This window comes from Clarias gariepinus, chromosome 12, assembly GCF_024256425.1.
Source record: "Clarias gariepinus isolate MV-2021 ecotype Netherlands chromosome 12, CGAR_prim_01v2, whole genome shotgun sequence".
Lineage (NCBI taxonomy): Eukaryota > Metazoa > Chordata > Actinopteri > Siluriformes > Clariidae > Clarias > Clarias gariepinus.
The window spans coordinates 30,755,621-30,774,014 of NC_071111.1; the positions used below are offsets into that span (position 1 = coordinate 30,755,621).

Here is an 18,394-nt window from a genome sequence, read left to right on the forward strand (position 1 = left end):
TTCACGATCTGAGCTCGACGAATCCTGGCATTATCATCTTGGAAAATGCCAGTGCCATCAGGAAAGAAAAAAATCCATAGATGTGATAACCTGGTCATCCAGTGCACTTAGTTTGCCAGCAGACCTCATTCTTTGGAAACAAAATGCTAAACCTAGACCCAACCAACAGAATCAATCCCAGATCATAACCACTGCTACCACAGGCTTGTACGGTAGGCACCAGGCATGATAGGTACACACAACTATTATTACCCTGGTGCGTCCATGCTAAATCTGAATTCATTAGACAACTCAACTTTTTTCCAATGCTCCACAGCTGTTTCTTATGCTCCATGTAATATGCAGCCTTTTTTATAGTTAAATAGCCTCACTGATGTGGTTTTCTAACTCTTTAGTCCCAACCCCTTGATTTCTCATCACACTTATTAAACATAAGATGTTGGGTCGCCACTATACTGTACTTCCAGGTTTTAATAATGCATTTCACAGTTCTAAACCCAATTTTAATAGTTTCACCAATCTGCTTTGTTTGATGCAGGACAATACAGTAGTTTGACCCATCTCACAATAAGTATCATCTTTGCCATGAGCACAGGATATTGTCTTCTGACATGGTTGTTTAAGAAATGAGAAACTACTTACTGCACCAGTTAGGGTTAAATAAGTTCTTCGACCTGAAACATATTAATTACTGCAGTAATTATCCAATGGAAGGCTCGTAACTATTTTTTAGTTAAGTATAAGTCTAGTGCAAAGGTAGAAGAATATCCGTGTATATGGGTTGCAATCAGTAAAGCTCAGATAGATAACCCTGACATGGCCCGCTTGAGGAAGGTAGGAAGCATCCTGTATACAGTAGGCTTAAATAGTTATTATTTGGTTAATTAATGAGTCCTATTGGAGCCAGTGAGACCTGAGACAATGTATCTTGGACAAAGTATTATACAAAAGTTCACATTCTTTATCAACTGTCCATAATAACCGAGGTTATTTTTTTTTTAATCTGTGATCTTCCAATGTTTTTGCAATGTTTTTGAGAAGACCCACATGACCCTATTCTTCAGATCAGGACCAGATGGACAAGTAGAAAGGTGATCCTACAGTAGGTACGACTGCAGAATGTTGTTTTGGGAATGCGACCTCATGGACACATTTGCTGTTATGGTCGGATTAAGCACTATAGAGATAAAGCACCTGTCCAATGTAGGATTTAAAGACACTCGAGTAGGTATTGGATTGAGTCGAATGGACAAGCAGAAAGCCCAAAGATTGTTCACCATGATAAGTTCTGTAACAATGGCTTTTGCCCCTAGAACATACCTGCTTGTGCCAAACATGGCTTCCCTTTAACATTTTACATTTTTCTTTTTTCGATCTGTCAAGTTGCATGGAATGGAATTGTTGGATAAAAAGTGGGGTCCAACTGACAGGATCATGGCCAGGATACGAGCTTAATAGAATGACACAAAAAGGAGCACAGACATTTGTTGCTGGTTTGTTGGTATGCAGTGTGTATGCCTCTGCTTTTCTTTTCACTTTTATTTTCCCTCTATTAGCTCACATTTTCTTTCTGTTTGGAAGGAAATGTCTGGGTATAAATGCCACAGACTTCAACTTCACTTTTTTCTGACTCATTCTTGTGAAGGGAAAGATCCAATATTATGGCAGTTACCCATAAAACTTAAATGGCATTTTTTTTTCTTAGAGCTCGACTTGACAAAAGCGTCCCTGAGTCGTCTTGGCCACATTCTGGAGGCGGAAATCAGGGAAAATAATATGGACTCTTCTCGCTCTTCTCCCAGACTAAAAAAACAATGTCTGCACTTTTATCTGTTTCAAATATACTTCATATTGTTGCTGCCGTCTATCTGTTATGCCCTTTAAATAATTATTGCATAATGTGCCTATACAAGTAAAATGTAAATAGTGTTTTTACGCCAGCAGACAGAGGAGGTGGTAGATCACTGGATAAGATCTTAGGCTACTGGGCCAGAAGGTTGTAAGTTCAAATCCCAGCACCACTAAGCTGCCATTTATCCTTTAGCTGCTCAGTAAAGTGTAAGCAAAATACAGTAAGTGCAAGAATCCCCGTCTACTACATAGTCTAAGTACGTTTGGATTTATTTAAAAAGTATTACAAACCCATAAGCAACCTCTGGTATGAGGACCTTCCTTTGATGTAATGCTGCTAATTCTGACATGCCTCACACAATTCCAATCACAATACTCAAAAAAGGAAAACCTGTTGATACTTTTTGCAATTGAAATAAAATCATCAGTTTTGATAAAATTAATAAATACATGATCAACTAAAAGTTCCCACAATGACATAACAGGTAGATGTGTGTATTATAGGGACATTATGGTATTATAGGGACATTGTGGTATTATAGGGACATTTGTTTGTTGCAAGCTCATTTTTTAGATGTTGTTGAAATGGGAACCTGGCAATTCCCCTTATAAGCATTTTTTAAATCTCCACACTAAAAGCTTGCATAACTGTTTCGTTCCTTCTTGCCAGGTCTTCATGCATGAACTTAATCTCTGTATTTCTAGCATCTTAAGAATAAAGAACCAAGCAAAATAAAACATTTTTATAATCCTTTTTTTGTTGTTGCTCAATCTAATGTATCTCTAGTCTGTTTACTTCAGGGTTGCCATGGTAACCTGTCTTTCATTGATCAAACTGGTTTCATATTTTATCATCATCATCATTATCATAAAATACATATTTCAAAAGCTCTGCTGAATATAGCTCTCAATATAGCTGTGCTAGAGTCTGGTGTCTAGGAACCATATCATTTTCATGGCTTGCACCATGTGGACCAGGCTGAATAGCTGGAGGCTATGATTAGCATTAACATGTGACCTGCACTTGCACCCAGGGCTCATAGCACCATGGACAGTCGCACTCCTTCCACCACCACTCTCATATGAAATAAACTCTGTGCACTTTATTTATCTTGCCATATAACGCTTCACTGCACACTGCATCATCACACCACCATCTGACAGCCCACTCTTCTTTTCTATTGTGCATTGGAAAATGTTTCCTCAAGGCTTGTGTACATTTAATATATTGTCTATACTGCATATTCCTTTCTCAAACAAATACAGATGAAACAGTCAGGAACAATTGCCACATCATTCTTAAAGCCAGCAATCCCAGTTAATCATGGCATGCCTTCCAGTGCTATGTATTATGGGATTTGAGAATAAGACTATAGAAGTGTCATCTGAATTAAGCAATCAGGTTTAGAAGTGTGACATTGACAGTGCTAGTTGTACCATGCCAAAAGTTTTGAGTGAAGGATATGGTAAGAGTCAGGTTGCTTCCATCCCTAAAATTTCCAGGACTGCCATGAGGGCTGAGCATGGTCAACTGGGGAGAACAAAGCTACAGACTGGGAGAGAGCACAAACAAATCTCTACTGACAGGGGTGAACACAAAACTCAGTCCAATGTCACTCAACTCAACTGTGGGACGGCAGTAAGCGTCCTTCAAACACAGTGGTAACCAGAAACTGGGATGAAGTGCAAGGTGAGGACGGTTTAAAAAATCTGCTAGTTTGGGAGCTAAACCCATGCAAAGCCAATAATATTTAAAAAAAAGACTAAATGAGAAGCAAAGAAGATACAGCCTGAGGTTTGGAAAGACCACAGGAATTGGACTGTAGAGAACTGACCCAAGATCATCATCTCTAATCGGTCAAATGTTCAGTTTTAGCCAACACCTTGTCGTCTTATGTCTTATCTTAGAGACCTTGAGAGGCTTACAAGCCACCGTGCCTCCCACCGACTGTGAAATGTGGAGGAGGGCAGCTTCAGCTAAGCTGGAATTGAGGAGATTTGTCTTTTTGAAGGACATATGAATCAAGCCAAGAACAAGGTTATCTTGAAAGAACATTTTCTTCCTTCTGCTCTGACTATGTTCCCCAACTGTAAGGATTGTGTTTTTCCCCCTCTGGGCAATGCTCCATGCCACACAGCCAGGTCAATCAAGGTGTAGATGGAGGACCGTCAGCTCAAGACTCTATCATGGCCAGTTCATTCTCCAGATCTGAACCTGATTGAAAGCCTCTGGATTGTGATCAAGCAGTAGACATTCAGTATGGAGGCAAACTGTTAAACAAAGCTTCTTGAATGTTTACGCCAGAAAGTTTCACAACAGCAACGTCAGAGACCGAGACACTGAAAGCTGCGGCTGCAAAACAGGATTATTCCAGTAAATCCCCATTTCAGAAGGTTCCTTAGTTAAAATATTAGAGCAATACGGTTCAAACTTAATATGATTTGTTTTCTTTTTTTTTCTTTATATTATTCAAGCATGTTAAATATAATCCTATCCAAGCAGATCTCGACTAACGCAAGACACACAAGACTAATGACATTCTCATCATATTTATTTTTTCATTATCATTTTTCATAACTTGCACAGATGATGATATGACATTATGTCGGTAGTTTGGGGTTTTCCCAATTCACAAACATTCTGCAGTATGTTGTGACTTTATTAAATGTATTTTTGGGTCCTATCATTATTGTTAAAAAAACTTTTGTAAAAAAAGATATTTTAATACAAAATATATGCATAATTTGATTGCATATCAATTATATTTTTTTTAAATATTATTTATTTATTTATTTATTTATTTTTAGCATAATATTATAAAATATGGTATAATAATATCTTGTATTTAATAATCCAGCTGTTTCTGTTTCTATTGCAGTAATTAAAGATTTGATTTCATTATTGGTTATGGGTTCAGTGATCACTGCAACATCTTTAAAGGTATTAATGTTCCTCATAAAATGTGCTGTTATGCTGTAAAAACTACCGTGCCGAGGGTCAACAGATGCTCGCACCACCTACGTCTGTGGCTGAACGTGAAAATCTCCATAGTGAAAAGGAATTTGTTAAGTTGTTGAAAAAAAACATATTCTTTAATTTCATTCATCATTTGATTGAAATAGGACTGAAGGATCCAAAAGGTGCAGAATGTTTTTAAACTAAAGAGAAAATGCTTGATGTTTGTCCAGGGTGTACTGTATCCTCACTGACTTTTTGCTGGATGGCAGATTGTACAATATTATTATTATTATTGAGATTAAAGATTATTTAAATAATGTATCTTGTTGTGCTTTATAAGAGGATCAGAGTTTATTTGAGCCTTGTTTTGGGTTTGCCACGTTGATCTGCACTGAACCTAATCTGATGGTTTCACACCAACAGACCAAGTGGGTGCCAACTTGTCCACTGCACTAGTGAGCCGTGTCTAGTGACCCTAAGAATCCGATGTTGTAATCGATAGTAAGGCTGGACCTAACGCACTTGTATCTGCCAAGGGAAAAAAAAAAAAGTGACGACACAGCAAAACAAAGCCGGAAAGGTGAACTGTAAGAGCAGAAGACTAAAAACAACTCAAGTGAGCAATTTCGAACCGTGCTCCCAAGAGCAAAAACTGAAGAAATCAGTAATTGAGTCAGGTTGCACAGATAAAGCTCTTGGGCTTCTGAAGTCAATCTCCTGGAGACAAAGACAGAAAGAGATGAGTCATCCAATCTCAGGAAAAAAAAAAACTGACTCACTTTTTAAGATAAAGTTCCTAAAAAGAATTTCTTCTTCATAAAGTGGTAATGCTCTGGTTTGAAGAAGAGAAGCTTTGACATTTCCCACAAATGATGAAAAGAGGACATCTTGAGGCAACAGGACCATCAAAAGAACACGTACCATTTATGTGTAGGAACTGAGCGGTGAGAAACCGAAGCGAGGGCGGAGTCTTCACCTCCCTACATCCCGTCCCCTGTCCCCCAGCAACATGTGGACACGCCACTCTCTGATCTGATTGGATAAATAATCATTGAATGTTTCATGGACGTCCAAAACAGAACCTTCAACAGGAAAAAAGACACGAACTTCATCCACAGCATTACACAATGAGAATGTAAATACAGTCTTTTTCTTTTAAACTAGTAACTAGAAATACATATAAAATAAATGTAAATATGACACCAGCAGCATGTCTGCCCCACGCTCGGTGCTTCCACTCTGTCCAGGAAGATCTTATCTTTGTTTGTTCAAAGACAGAACTGGATGTGATGCTCGGCTGCACCGTGATGTTCTCCCGCCCATGCAGGTCAGAAATGTGGAGAAGTATGTTAATAATTCTTGATTACACACCTCTCTGTCCAATCTCTCTCTCTCACACACACACACACACAGACACACAGACACTATAAATAACCCAGACATTCACAAGCTCTTTGCCAAGTCTCGTCCTCGAGTGTTCCAGCAACTATATAAAGCTTTTCTTCCTCACGTCTATATTTCTGCTCCTGACTCCGCTTTTATACTTTACACTTCTTGTTTTGTCTTTTTTATTATTTTATTATATTATCTGTGCTCCTGGAATAATTTAGCATTATTTGGTTCCATGACACATTGACGATGTAGGTAAGAAAAATAACAGATAAAGAAGAAAAGGAAGAAAAAGAAAAAAAGAAAGAAACATCACTTTTGTATAGTACATAAGGGCTGCAAAGATTTTTTTTTTTTATTAAATATTAATGAGATTGTATTTGTTTCGTTTTTTTTTTTTTTTTAAGAGCACACCAACCTGAGGACGGTTCTTTTTTAAAAGGCGAAGAAAACGTAAAAAATTACGAATAAGTGTCTGAATTAAGTGAGCTAACATACGAGTTTATTTCCATCTGAAACAGTGCACCGTTTTTTTTTTTTTTTTGCATTTAGACCATTTATTGCACTTCTTTTGATTTTTTTGTATTATGAAAGCCATAAATAAACACACTGTATGGATATATGTGTAATACTGGGGCTATAATAAGGACATTTCCTAATTATAAAAAAAAAAATGCAAAAAAACAACAACAACAACAATGATTTAATGATGCTGTTTTTCTTTTTTATTAAAACTACAATTTCAGCATAACCACATGTTGTTAATTAACCATGAACTACGCAACAATAATTCTAATAATGACCTTACATTTTAATTTCAGAACCTAATGAAATAATTTTGCAGTAATAGGATGCACAGTTAATTAATTACTTATCCATGGTTAAAATTGAGGTAAATGTACTGTATATAATATAGTGCGTTTCCTCTCTGTGTCTCGTGTGTGTGTGTGTGTGTGTGTGTGTGTAGTACGCTTTGTGTGTGTGTGTTTGTTTTTTTTTTGTTGTTGTTTTTCTAATAGACAAGCAATCAAACACAATCAGGAGACAGAACAAAAAACCTCGGGCCAATCTGCAGAACTCATTCGCACCCAGAAGTCATTCCAGCAGCCGGAGCGTCAGCACCCAGCCCTCACTCCGCTGATCAGCTGATTAACATTCCGGACACCAGACCTCGCTGATCAAACATGAGATGAACCGAGTCGTGCCTCATATCACATGCCTCGTATGCCTCGTATAGATGACATTTCAAACACAACAATTAAGAAGCCTTGCGGCAATTGGAGCTGTCATGAATGCATCACCTGGGAAGTATCACAAGTTCACAGGTCGTGCAGGAGTCAAGCATCAGCTAAACACTGCAGCACTGAGACTGAGAGGTGTTACAGCTTTTCACCATCGCTATAGTGAAAGTGTGTGTTACATCAGCACTAGAGACTAAGCACATGTCTCACATTGATCTATACACAGATTTTATAGATTTTTTTTTCCTTTTGTGCTAATTATGTTACGGATTAAATACACACATATTTAAATAGCTCTCTTAAAGAATCGTGCAGCACTAAAATAAAGTCTGTTCGAAGCTATTACTCAAGAATTCAGTCGAAACGAAGTTCTCTTCTAAAAATGAAAAAGTTAAATACAAACAACTCGACCTTCACATGTTTTTAAAAGGGAAATATTTTACAGTTGAAAAATCAAACTGCATAGTTTGAGAGTCACGTCTTGAAGATCTTGCAAGGTCTTAAAAATAAATACGGTAGAGACTGCGGCCAAAAAAATTCTTAAATAAAATCCCGCATTCCTTAAATGATATCGTGAAACGAGTTACAGTTCGTCATTTGGCCATCATTTCAATTCGGTACAGTAGAAACTCAAAGCGTAACAGTGAACGCGTGCAAACATTCCAGCATTTCAGGACAACTTGACATTGATGTTATTTTAGTTCTTAAAAATAATATGTAAAGCCCTCGCGGTATGAAGGACATTACCGTCTCTTAGTTAGTGGTTTTTGTATAATAAAAATGTCTAAATGATAAACAGATTTTGAAGCCTTTACTATTTTTTTAAATATCTTGAAAGCAAAAATTGTTAGACGTCTTGGCTTTCTGTACTGTAGGTGTTTGAACAGTGCTCTTTAGGAATCCAGTCTACTTTAATTATGAAACACATTTTAGATCCGAATAGTCATTTTGGAGAATTTGGCTCTACTGTTCTTCCAAATAAGTCATAGAAACACATCCTAGGAACCTGTGAGCATCATCTTCAAAATGCTTGCAAAAGTGCCTAGAAACTATTAAATATTATATCTGGATATTGCATATTTGTGAGCATTTAAATCCTCCACTTATTGCACACCATCATGGCAAATCAAATATCATTGCCAAGTGCAATTCGGCTAAATTTCTCCCTAATTGAAGCTGATTCTCCGTCTTCAGCCGGGTTTCTCTTGTTAAACCGTGGGTGATCTACACAACCACCGGGCGAACTGGGGCTGGTGAAGCTTCTCATGTGCCTCCTCTGAGATAGATGAAGCTACCATAATCAGAACATCTTTCAAACTCCTGCTCATACTGTATGGCAGGGCGGGATAACACAGTTAGAGGAAATCGCTATCCACCCACTTCTGCACCCACCGTCGTCTCGCGTCAATGTGACTGATAGGAGGAGAAAGAGAGCGTGTCACCTCACCCACAGCCAAATTGTTCTCTTTTACGAAATTCCCACGACCTCAGACTGCTGTGACATGGTCGGGATTTGAGCCAAAGGGATGAGAACCACAACTTGTCTGTAGTTTGAACTGAAGACATCATGGTAAACTATTTGACTGTAACACTGTGGTTAAGTTTAATATGTCGTGCACAAGATGGCGTCATGGTTAGAGCCCAGTCACCCCGACACCTCAGAGTTGGGGGTCTGACTCTTGCCTGATGTGTGTGTGGAGTTCGCATGTTGCTCCAGTGCTTAGTGGGTTTCCGAAGACATGCAGTGTAAGATGCTTAACCTTTCCAAATTGCCCCTATTGTGTGTGTGTGTGTGTGTGTGTGTTCTTGTGTCCTCTGGAGAGTTAGCGGCCCACCCAGCCGTGTAAGGTTCCCTACCCTGTGCCCTAATAGATCCAGACCCCCCAGTGCCCCGGCACAGGATGAGCTGCATACAGTCGATAATGGATGGATGTGGGATCTGTATAAAGACCTCCTCATCACTTACAAGAGCAATTTTAAACAATCATATAAAAAGCAGGAATGTATAACCTCGAGACACTCTGTACAGTTTTGTGGAAAGGAATGTGATGTGATTCTAAAGAATTTATACAAATTTACCAGCATGGACTTTTCTATGCAATGTGCAAACATACTGTATAAGCTCATAAGTCTTAACCCTCTAAGGGCCAGATACTGAACCACACTGATTTTGTTAAAGATCCATACTGTAGGAGTCGGACCTTTTCCCCCAATACACAGTGTTTAATAAAGTTTGAAGAAGACGCAACATTCTTCTCCTTGACGTGACCTCAGTAGTGTTTTAGTGCCATGAGACAAAAGACTGAAACTCGGAGTGTGAGGACACCTCTCTCACACCTTTTATCAGAGCTGTGAATCCTGACTGCTTACCTGTGCACTTCTTGGGGCTCGCCAGCCGCTTGCCATGCATGCCCAATTTGCAGTTGAAGTTTTCTTCCCAGAATTCAGCAAACCACACGTTTCTCCTGTTATTGGAAAGCGAGCGGCTTTTGAAGTAACGGTCGAAAGCTGGGGAGAAAAAAACAAAGAAAAAATGGACATGTGGTTTATTTAAAGTCCAGATTATAATATTACTAAATAAAACCAGCTGAACTGAACGTAATCTGACCTCCTAATCTTTGTCTATAAATCCTTGATTTTAATCTAAGAGGACATTTAGATATGCAAAAGTATTCACATTACAACCACAAACGCAAATGTATCTTATTGGGATTTTATGTGCCGGAACAACACATGAGTGTAAAGTGTGACGGTGAATTCTGAAGGCAATTGTTTCAGCTGGGTTTTAGTTAGGGGTATCAGCATAAAGCGGGCTGTATACAAATATATTATACAAACCATTTGAAAATAATTTCCCCTTTACAATTAAGTGCCACATTGTGTTGATCTATCACCAACACAACAGGGAAAAGTTCAAGGGGTATAAATACTTTTGCAAATTACTGTGTATGCATACCTCCATAATAATAATAATACACACCTTGTTGTTGTCGTTGTGTTCAAACTTAAATATAATACTATTAATTATTCTGTTTGGCGACACAGTGGCTCAGTAGTTAGCACTGTCACCTCTCACCTCCAGGTTCCGGGTTCGATTCCCGCCTCCTGCCTTTAAAAGTTTGCATGTTCTCCCCGTGCTTGGTGGGTTTTCCCCGGGTACTCCGGTTTCCTCCCACAATCCAAAGACATGCAGATTAGGCTAATCGGTGCTCCCGAATTGCCGTGAACGTGAGTGTGTGTGTGTGTGTGTGTGTGTGCTTGTCCAGGGTGTACTGCACCTCATTCTCTACTGTAAGTCTCCTGAGATAAACCCTGTATACTGGATAAAGCGCTATAGACGATAAGTGAGTGAGTGAGTGAGTGGGTAATTATTCTGTCTCATAAATTAGCAAAATTTTGTCATACTTTCATATTTTTGCTTCAGGGTTATGACAGCTGTCTTTGGCGTATGATTAGTCTTAACCTGACACACACTCACTAAGAGCTGTTTTATCGACAGGCTCAGTCTGATGGCACAGTGGGTAGCGTCGCTGCCAGACAGCTCCCAGGCCTTCCATGTGATTGTGTGTTTGGTTACTGTCTCGGGTTTGTCAGGCTTCCCACCTCCCTGCCAGGTGGATTGACTGATTGATGGGCATCCTCACCAGGATTAAGCCCTTACTGGAAAATGGATTACGGAATTGTGCCAGCGCCTGGATCGAACCCTACCTTCTAAACATGAGTCCAAGTCAAATCCATGTGTATGTGAGTAAATATAAAATTATACAATGTTTTAATTTACTTTCTAACCATCTCTTCTACATTACTGGAAATATCAAAACCATATCTACTGTATGTGCAAATCAAACCATTGAGACTAAGGGGTTTCGTTGTCCTTTCTTTTTTGCATAATCACTCCTTTTAAAGCAAATGCATACTTTAAGCATATAAAAGCGCTCTACCAGACGATACTCAACGCGAGCCGATAACACAAAGCAGATTTTATCTAAACAAGCCATTAGGATCCTGTTGAAGATGCTGTCTAAGGAGCAGATAATCGTAACAAGCAACTGCCCTTAGCAAGCTGTGCCGTGCTCCACGAGCAACAGATAACTGGAAGGTATAAAAAGCCATGTGTGCCATTTTGGCATCAATTCCTGAACTTTACATCAACAATAAAGAGGAACTCATTAGACTTGTATCCTTGTCTGTCCTGCGTTTTCAAAAATTGCTGCTATTTACAAAGTTGAAATGGTTTTGGGCGTTTGAGAAGATTATGTTGAGATAATGATGAATGATTGACGCAAACACAACAAATGCAACCTTAAACCTCAGTCACAAACATTCTTACGACGACGGGTTTGGATGGAACTTGGAACGGCTGCCGTTTTGACTCTTCTATCGTACTGTGTCTGTAGAGTTCTTACATTCGCCTTGAGATTGCCTTAGGACCTTTAAACAGCCTAGATATTACAATCTTACTAAAATTCAAAAAAAGGTGGTCGCATGGCACCCATATGTGTAACCAACGGCACTCTCAAGTAGTTTGTAGGAGCATCTCCTGTCTGGCGGCACATTTTGTCATGGTATGCAAAGTGGCGGCTATTCACTCTCTCTGGTGCTGGAAAATTGACTGATGCGCAGAATGTGGGTGGATGTCATTTGACAACTTAATGTGTTCTTGAGACATACAGTACCTACAGCCACCGTAGGAATATGGGCTTCTGGAAATGTCTCCTGAATTTAAATGACCTGCCAACATCATACCTTGTTGTTAGGTTGTTCTGAAGGCACTCTTAGGGTGGCTCTACGAAGAGTGGATTTCATGCCGCGTTCGTAGAAATTCTTGTAAAAGACCATCGACCTGGCCATGAACTTATGAACAGGCTACACATGTATGGGTTTCCGTATGGATATTTGTGACTTGAACTTGAACCTATTATGACGAATAACATCGATTCACACAAAGTCCGACCACATCCATGTTTTTTTAAGTTCCTATCATCTGAGATAGGGATGATACAACAGCTTCCCACACACAACGTGTGTATCTCATGTCATGCATCTCTTAGTGTTATAATGTTACCTCTCTGTTTCATTTTTTTTCTGAAATATTAGAATGATGTGCACTGACTATAACAGGGTGTTTGTGGTTGAGCATCTGCAGCATGTTCCTGAAATCCCATCATCATGTAGTCAATGCTGTACTGGTGACATTCTACATTCTCGTACAAATGACGTACAGTAATTCCAACATGTCCCGAAGTTACATAATATTGAAAAATTAAAGGCAACGTAACGTTTTGACGAACTAAACCTCCTGCAGGAACATGATATTCTTATAGTTTGTTAAACAAAAACTGCTAATTCCTAATAATAATTCACAAATCCAGATCGACCCTCACCATCAGCTTGGTACAAAACCATTCCATCCCAGGTAGCTGAACACGAATGTCTTGACACTATGGCAAGATTATAATTTATTTTATACAACGTAAGCTGTTTAATTTAGAGTGTATAAAATTATGTTTTAGCCTTTATTGTTAACATTCTAATGAAAATCTCTCTTTATCCATAATGATATTAATCATCTATAATTTTAGCATGTTTGTCATATCTTTCTAGAAACATTATAATTATTTTTAATTTTTTATCATTTCCCAATCTTGAAGTATAAATGATCAGCTTCAGGTGTCCCATGTTCATGCAAACCTCAGCACTATAGTCATAAAGGTATAAAAAGGAATTTAACCTGTATGTCTGAAAATATTCCAAAACATACAGTATTTAAATACGGAGAAAACAGCAAAATGATTTCCACTCAGGCTGTGCCGAGAGTGCGGACTGTTTACTATGCAAGGTTATTACTGCGGGAAGGTGAGGAGCATGTAAACAAAGCAATATCGTGACTCATTAATGCAGGAAATAAAGTTAGTTAGGGTTCAGAATCATGCCTTAGCTTAAAGAACATATCGGCCAAAAGAACAATGAATTGTTTTGAGCAACCTGAACACGTTTGGAGATTTGATGATCCAAAGAAAAATAGTTTCAATAAAAATAATTATAATAATAATAATAATAATGATAATAATAATAAAATTTAAATGTAGATAAACCAGTATTGAGGATCGAGATGTTTAAAGAAACTTAGACAAAATGTATCTGACTTATTAAGCTCAAAAATAGAAATAGGACTTTGTTTTTTTTTTCCTGGTCAGTTTAAAACCAGTGGGAGAAAAACATATCTTTAAACAATCTTTATCGAACCTAAGCTCCATGACGACTCAACTTTTCTGAGCTTGAATGAATGTAGGACACGTTCAAACAAAGTCTCAGACAGTAGTGACAGACATGACAGGAAAAGGATGAAAGAAAAAAAAACAAGCTAATACTTAATAACTTTCAGTATTACCTTCTACTGAAGCTCGTTTGGGCAAGATGGTGATCGCGCCCTCGGCCACCTGCTCCTGCTGGATCACTGGGGAGATCTTGGAGCCCCAACTGTCCGACCCAACCCACAGGAAGTGCCCCGTCTGGTTGTTCCTTTTGGCAGCATCTAGGACACGCCTGTGAATGAGAACACACATGTGCACACAGGGCATGAAGAATAGGAACAGCAAATAAGGTAAAAAAGATAAAAAAGTTATGTATACTGTATATAGCCTGCTAAACACTGAGTGTTATCTTTGGCAGGTTTGCATGTGAAGTGGTGATAAAAGTACCTAACAAAGCACCTGAAGAACTGGATTAGGGAGGCACATCAAGATAGCACCACAGGACGAGAATAAAGGAGTGTTCCCTGCCTCTTAGCTAAAGAGAGCTGAGACTTTATTTCACTTTGCACAAAGGGAGAGTTTAAACGACTGACACAAGTGAATATTTAAATCGGATTTGTGTATTATTATAAGTAATAATAATAACAATAATAATAATAATAATAATAATAACAGGAAGCAGAAAAAAAATCTCTATCTAGGAACCTCTGTAGTCCATCTATCAATCGTTCAACGATTTGTTCTTTTTTAACCAGTCTAGAACGTGACTCAGAAGAACGAGTCGTCTTGGAGAGTGATTCATTTATTTTCTGCGCAAAGCATCCCAAAACCCCCGTAGGTTATGTACAGAAAACAGAAATGAATAGTTACCTTTGAGTCTTTTGGTCTGAGTCATTCATTCTTTTGTCATGTGACTCCCATAGACGCTTTGTAGTGCAATAAATTCAAAAGAACGACTCGGACCAGAAGATATGAGAGGTGACCTGCTCATTCTCTTTATCATAATATGTCCTTAGCTGCATTGTAGTATTTTCATTACTAGAACTAGAGCCAAAATTTGTGTATGTAGACATGTCTGGGGGTCTGTTTGTTAAAAATTTTAAATTTTATTTTATTTTTAAACAAAAGAACGAAATAAACTAAATGACTAAAAAAAAAAGATTTTTTCATTTTGATGAACAAGATTCAAAGAACCGAGTCACTAAAACAATTCAAACTTCCCATGGCTACCGTGGAGGGTAAGCATTGTGTTTATTCCCATTTTCACAAACATCCATATATGCATTCACAAACTACGGGCAATTTACAAACTAATCAGCATGTCTTTGGACTGTGGGAGGAAACCGAAATACGCAGAGGAAACCCACCAAGCATGGGAAGAACATGCGAACTCCACACAGACTCCGCGGCGGGAATCGAACCCAGAGGTGCCAAGGCGACAGTGCTAACCACTACACCTCTGTGCCACCAGAAATAAGAATTATTATTATTATAATAATAATATCATGCTATCTTCATTTATACTTTCTGTCTCTCTCACTCCTCCCTCAGCTGTCTATATTTCTTCATTTCAAGCAGAAGTAACCATGAGCAGAAAGACTCAATTTGCCGTTGCACCAGAGAAAGAATCGCACCTGATGTCGTCCTCATTTGCAAACATGATGATTGCGCGAGCGTTCGGGGTCTCCATCAACCGAACGATTATCTTGTCGAATTCCCCCGGCCTCGGTTCACGCGGGATCTTCAGCGACTGTGCGATACACACTCCACCTTAGAGAGGAAAGAAAAAAGAGGGAAAGAGAATGAGAGATGAGGTTTGATTAAACGACAAGAAATTACAACAGTGTGAAAGATTCGGAACCGAGTAAAATAAATAGAGCTCAATCTTTCAAATAGACGGCCTGTAATTTCAGCCGTACAGTTTCAACAATTTATTCCAGTAATTTATACGGAGCCAGGCAGAGGCATATTTCATATTTAATGTACACCATAATATCAAGCCATCCTCCCCTGGCACTGTATTATATCATTAGTGTCTCACGTTGGGATGAATGATGGACTCGACTGCCTCGAAGAAAAGAGCTTCTTGTGGAGGACATTTAGCGAGCCTTTGAGGCCACTTCATCTAATCAGAAAACTCGTTCATTGGACATTCAGTCCTTCAGGCCAATATTAATTTCCTTACATTAATGTCCCATTTATTGTTAATTATCAGTCGGTTACACATACAGTATAGCAGCCAGTCTGATCTCTTCCTGTCACAACTCCTTTCTTTTTCAATTTCTTCATTCATCTTGATTTTATCTTGTTGAGGGTGCGACGACATCAGTGAGTGCGCGCACACACACACACACACACACACACACCCTACGGAAACAGCTGCTCCTTCTTTTGGGATATTATCCATTTCATTGATGACAGTAAACTAATAAATTTTTGAAAACAGAGAATACAGAAGGGTGTACACACTTATGCAAGCAGGGTACAGTACTATGCTTTCGTTAATCCGACTCCGCCTCCGAAATGGAAAAAAATTATCACTTAAAATTAAAATGTAATAGGTGATATACAGTATGTATCACTTAAAAGTGAACATACTGTATATCTTCTTTTTCTTCATTGTCTTTTGGCTGTTCCCTTTTACCTACCGTAAAAAAAAAATCTTTTGAAAAAAGTTCAAGCATTATTTATCTTGGTTTAATTTTTTATGTCACGGACACATATAGAAGAATTAAACTGAGAATGACATCAAGGAACAAAAAATGCATACTGTAACATTTTTTAAGTAGTCTTTTTCATGCCTTATACTGTATCTTTCAAGGTAATTCTTCAAACGCGAGACAACAGTCAAGAACAAAATGATGCTCACTGATTGTTATTAACAACACCCTCATTAAAAATATTTAAAATATCAAAAAATTATAAACTGTATAAACATTCTGTACACTGATGCTGACACTAAGATTTAATAATTAATCAATATTCACTGTACGTTCTTAGCTAAACTGTGTTAACCTGCACAAAAACACGATGAACTAAGTCCCGCCTTTGTGCTCTAGGTTTCTAACCAATCATAGATGAGACTTAATTCTTATATCCAATCATAATGCAGAAGGCGGGGCTTCTTCAAGTCACACAGGGAATCACAATTGTTCCCCTTTTTAAAAATAATATGTTAGTGTGTGATGATCAGTGTTGTGTGTAACGCGTTAGAGGACTTGGATTACTTTTTTGATGTAACAACTAATCTAACGCACCATTTAAGTAATCAGTTATTTAGTTACTTTTTTTTAAAAAATGATGTAATCCGTGAGCCAGACAGCAGTCATTCCCAATCCGTTAGTGTGTGTGCGTGTGTGAAAGTCATCCTATAAGCCCCGCCCCTGCTAAACCCTCCCCCCCTCTGATAGTTTCTTTAAAAAGTAACGTCCCCCAACACTGACGTAGGTGGTTCTTTGTTCTAGCCCAGCAAAGTGTTGGTGACGCTGTGGAACCGTTTTCTTCTGTCTGAGGGCCTCGAACTCGCTCTGGAACCACCTTGTTGGAAAAGGGCTGTGTGTTACCTGTGCCTTATAGGCCGGCGACACAACAAGAACGATGAGTACTTGTCGAGCAGTTCCTCTCCTTACACTTACTCTTAGTTGTCTCGGCAAAAAGTGACTTTATTTTAGATCTTTTAACAGCAGATAAAGTCCTGAAAAAGATCTACAGACTCATACAGTAGCTCCATAAAATCCTGATATATTTATTTATTATGTATTTATTTTTTGTACACTGCATTACTGTAATTCTCTGCCTCGTATTAAAAAAAAAAAAGTGTGCTAACGAGTCCCCAGACCCTTTTGCCGGTTTGTTAGGTCAGTGGGTGATTTTTAACTTTCAACAGCGAGCAACATGTGATGGATCCTAAAAAGGCGGATTCACAGATTGCCTTTATAATTTCCGACTGCTGTCTTTTATCTCTCATATGCTTCCTGTCAGCTCTGTTCATCTGTCGTTCATTAAATCTCAAATGAAGCTTTGATTGTGTGAAAAAAAAAACAAGAATAAAAAAACAAGTGTGGATTAGTAAACCACCAGCGTTTGTGTTGCTGTTGTTGTTGTTATATTTCACATTAGTCACGCTGACGGTTCTCTGCTCCTCGGTATGAGTAACGGCTAAAACGCATGATGGAGGAAAAGGCAGACACAAAGCTCAAGCACTGGCTGTGTGCGAGCCTCATGCCCTGGTTGCACGGCAAGACATCAGCATTGCAGCATGTTGCAGAGAGACGACTGAAAGGATTTCGACTTGAAGTGAACAGATCTGTGAGAACAGCCCCACCTGCTGATAACTGACATAACCATCGTCTGAGCCACACCAGGCTCAGCTTCGCCAGACATCACATGAGAAAACATCTCTCACATACACTCCATGACCAGTTTATTAGGAACACCTGCGCGGTTATCTAATCAGCCAATCACATGGCAGCAGCAACAACATGCAAATCAAGCAGATACAGGTAAAAAAAAAAAAAAAAAATATATCTCTGTGATCGGGGCATGAATGTTGCTACCAGATGGGATGGTTTGATTATTTCATAAACTGCTTATCTCCTGGGAAGCTCTTGACCTCTATCTGAATGTTTTTTTTTTGTTTTTTTTATTGCACTCCTGCCACATGGTATGCTAATTGGATAACTACATAAAAATTAACTGTA

The 18,394-nt window shown here is 38.6% G+C and overlaps 1 protein-coding gene across 1 annotated transcript in view; it reads right to left on the minus strand.

Annotated features, from left to right (window-relative positions):
• Nucleotides 1–18,394, minus strand: part of grm8a (glutamate receptor, metabotropic 8a) — a 215,787-nt gene that overhangs the window by 59,700 nt on the left and 137,693 nt on the right. The window contains exons 4-6 of the mRNA XM_053508952.1: nucleotides 15,329–15,464; nucleotides 13,832–13,986; nucleotides 9,811–9,948 (exon numbers count right to left, since the gene is read on the minus strand). Coding sequence (XP_053364927.1) covers nucleotides 9,811–9,948; nucleotides 13,832–13,986; nucleotides 15,329–15,464 — 429 coding nt within the window. The remainder of the gene's footprint in view (nucleotides 1–9,810; nucleotides 9,949–13,831; nucleotides 13,987–15,328; nucleotides 15,465–18,394) is intronic.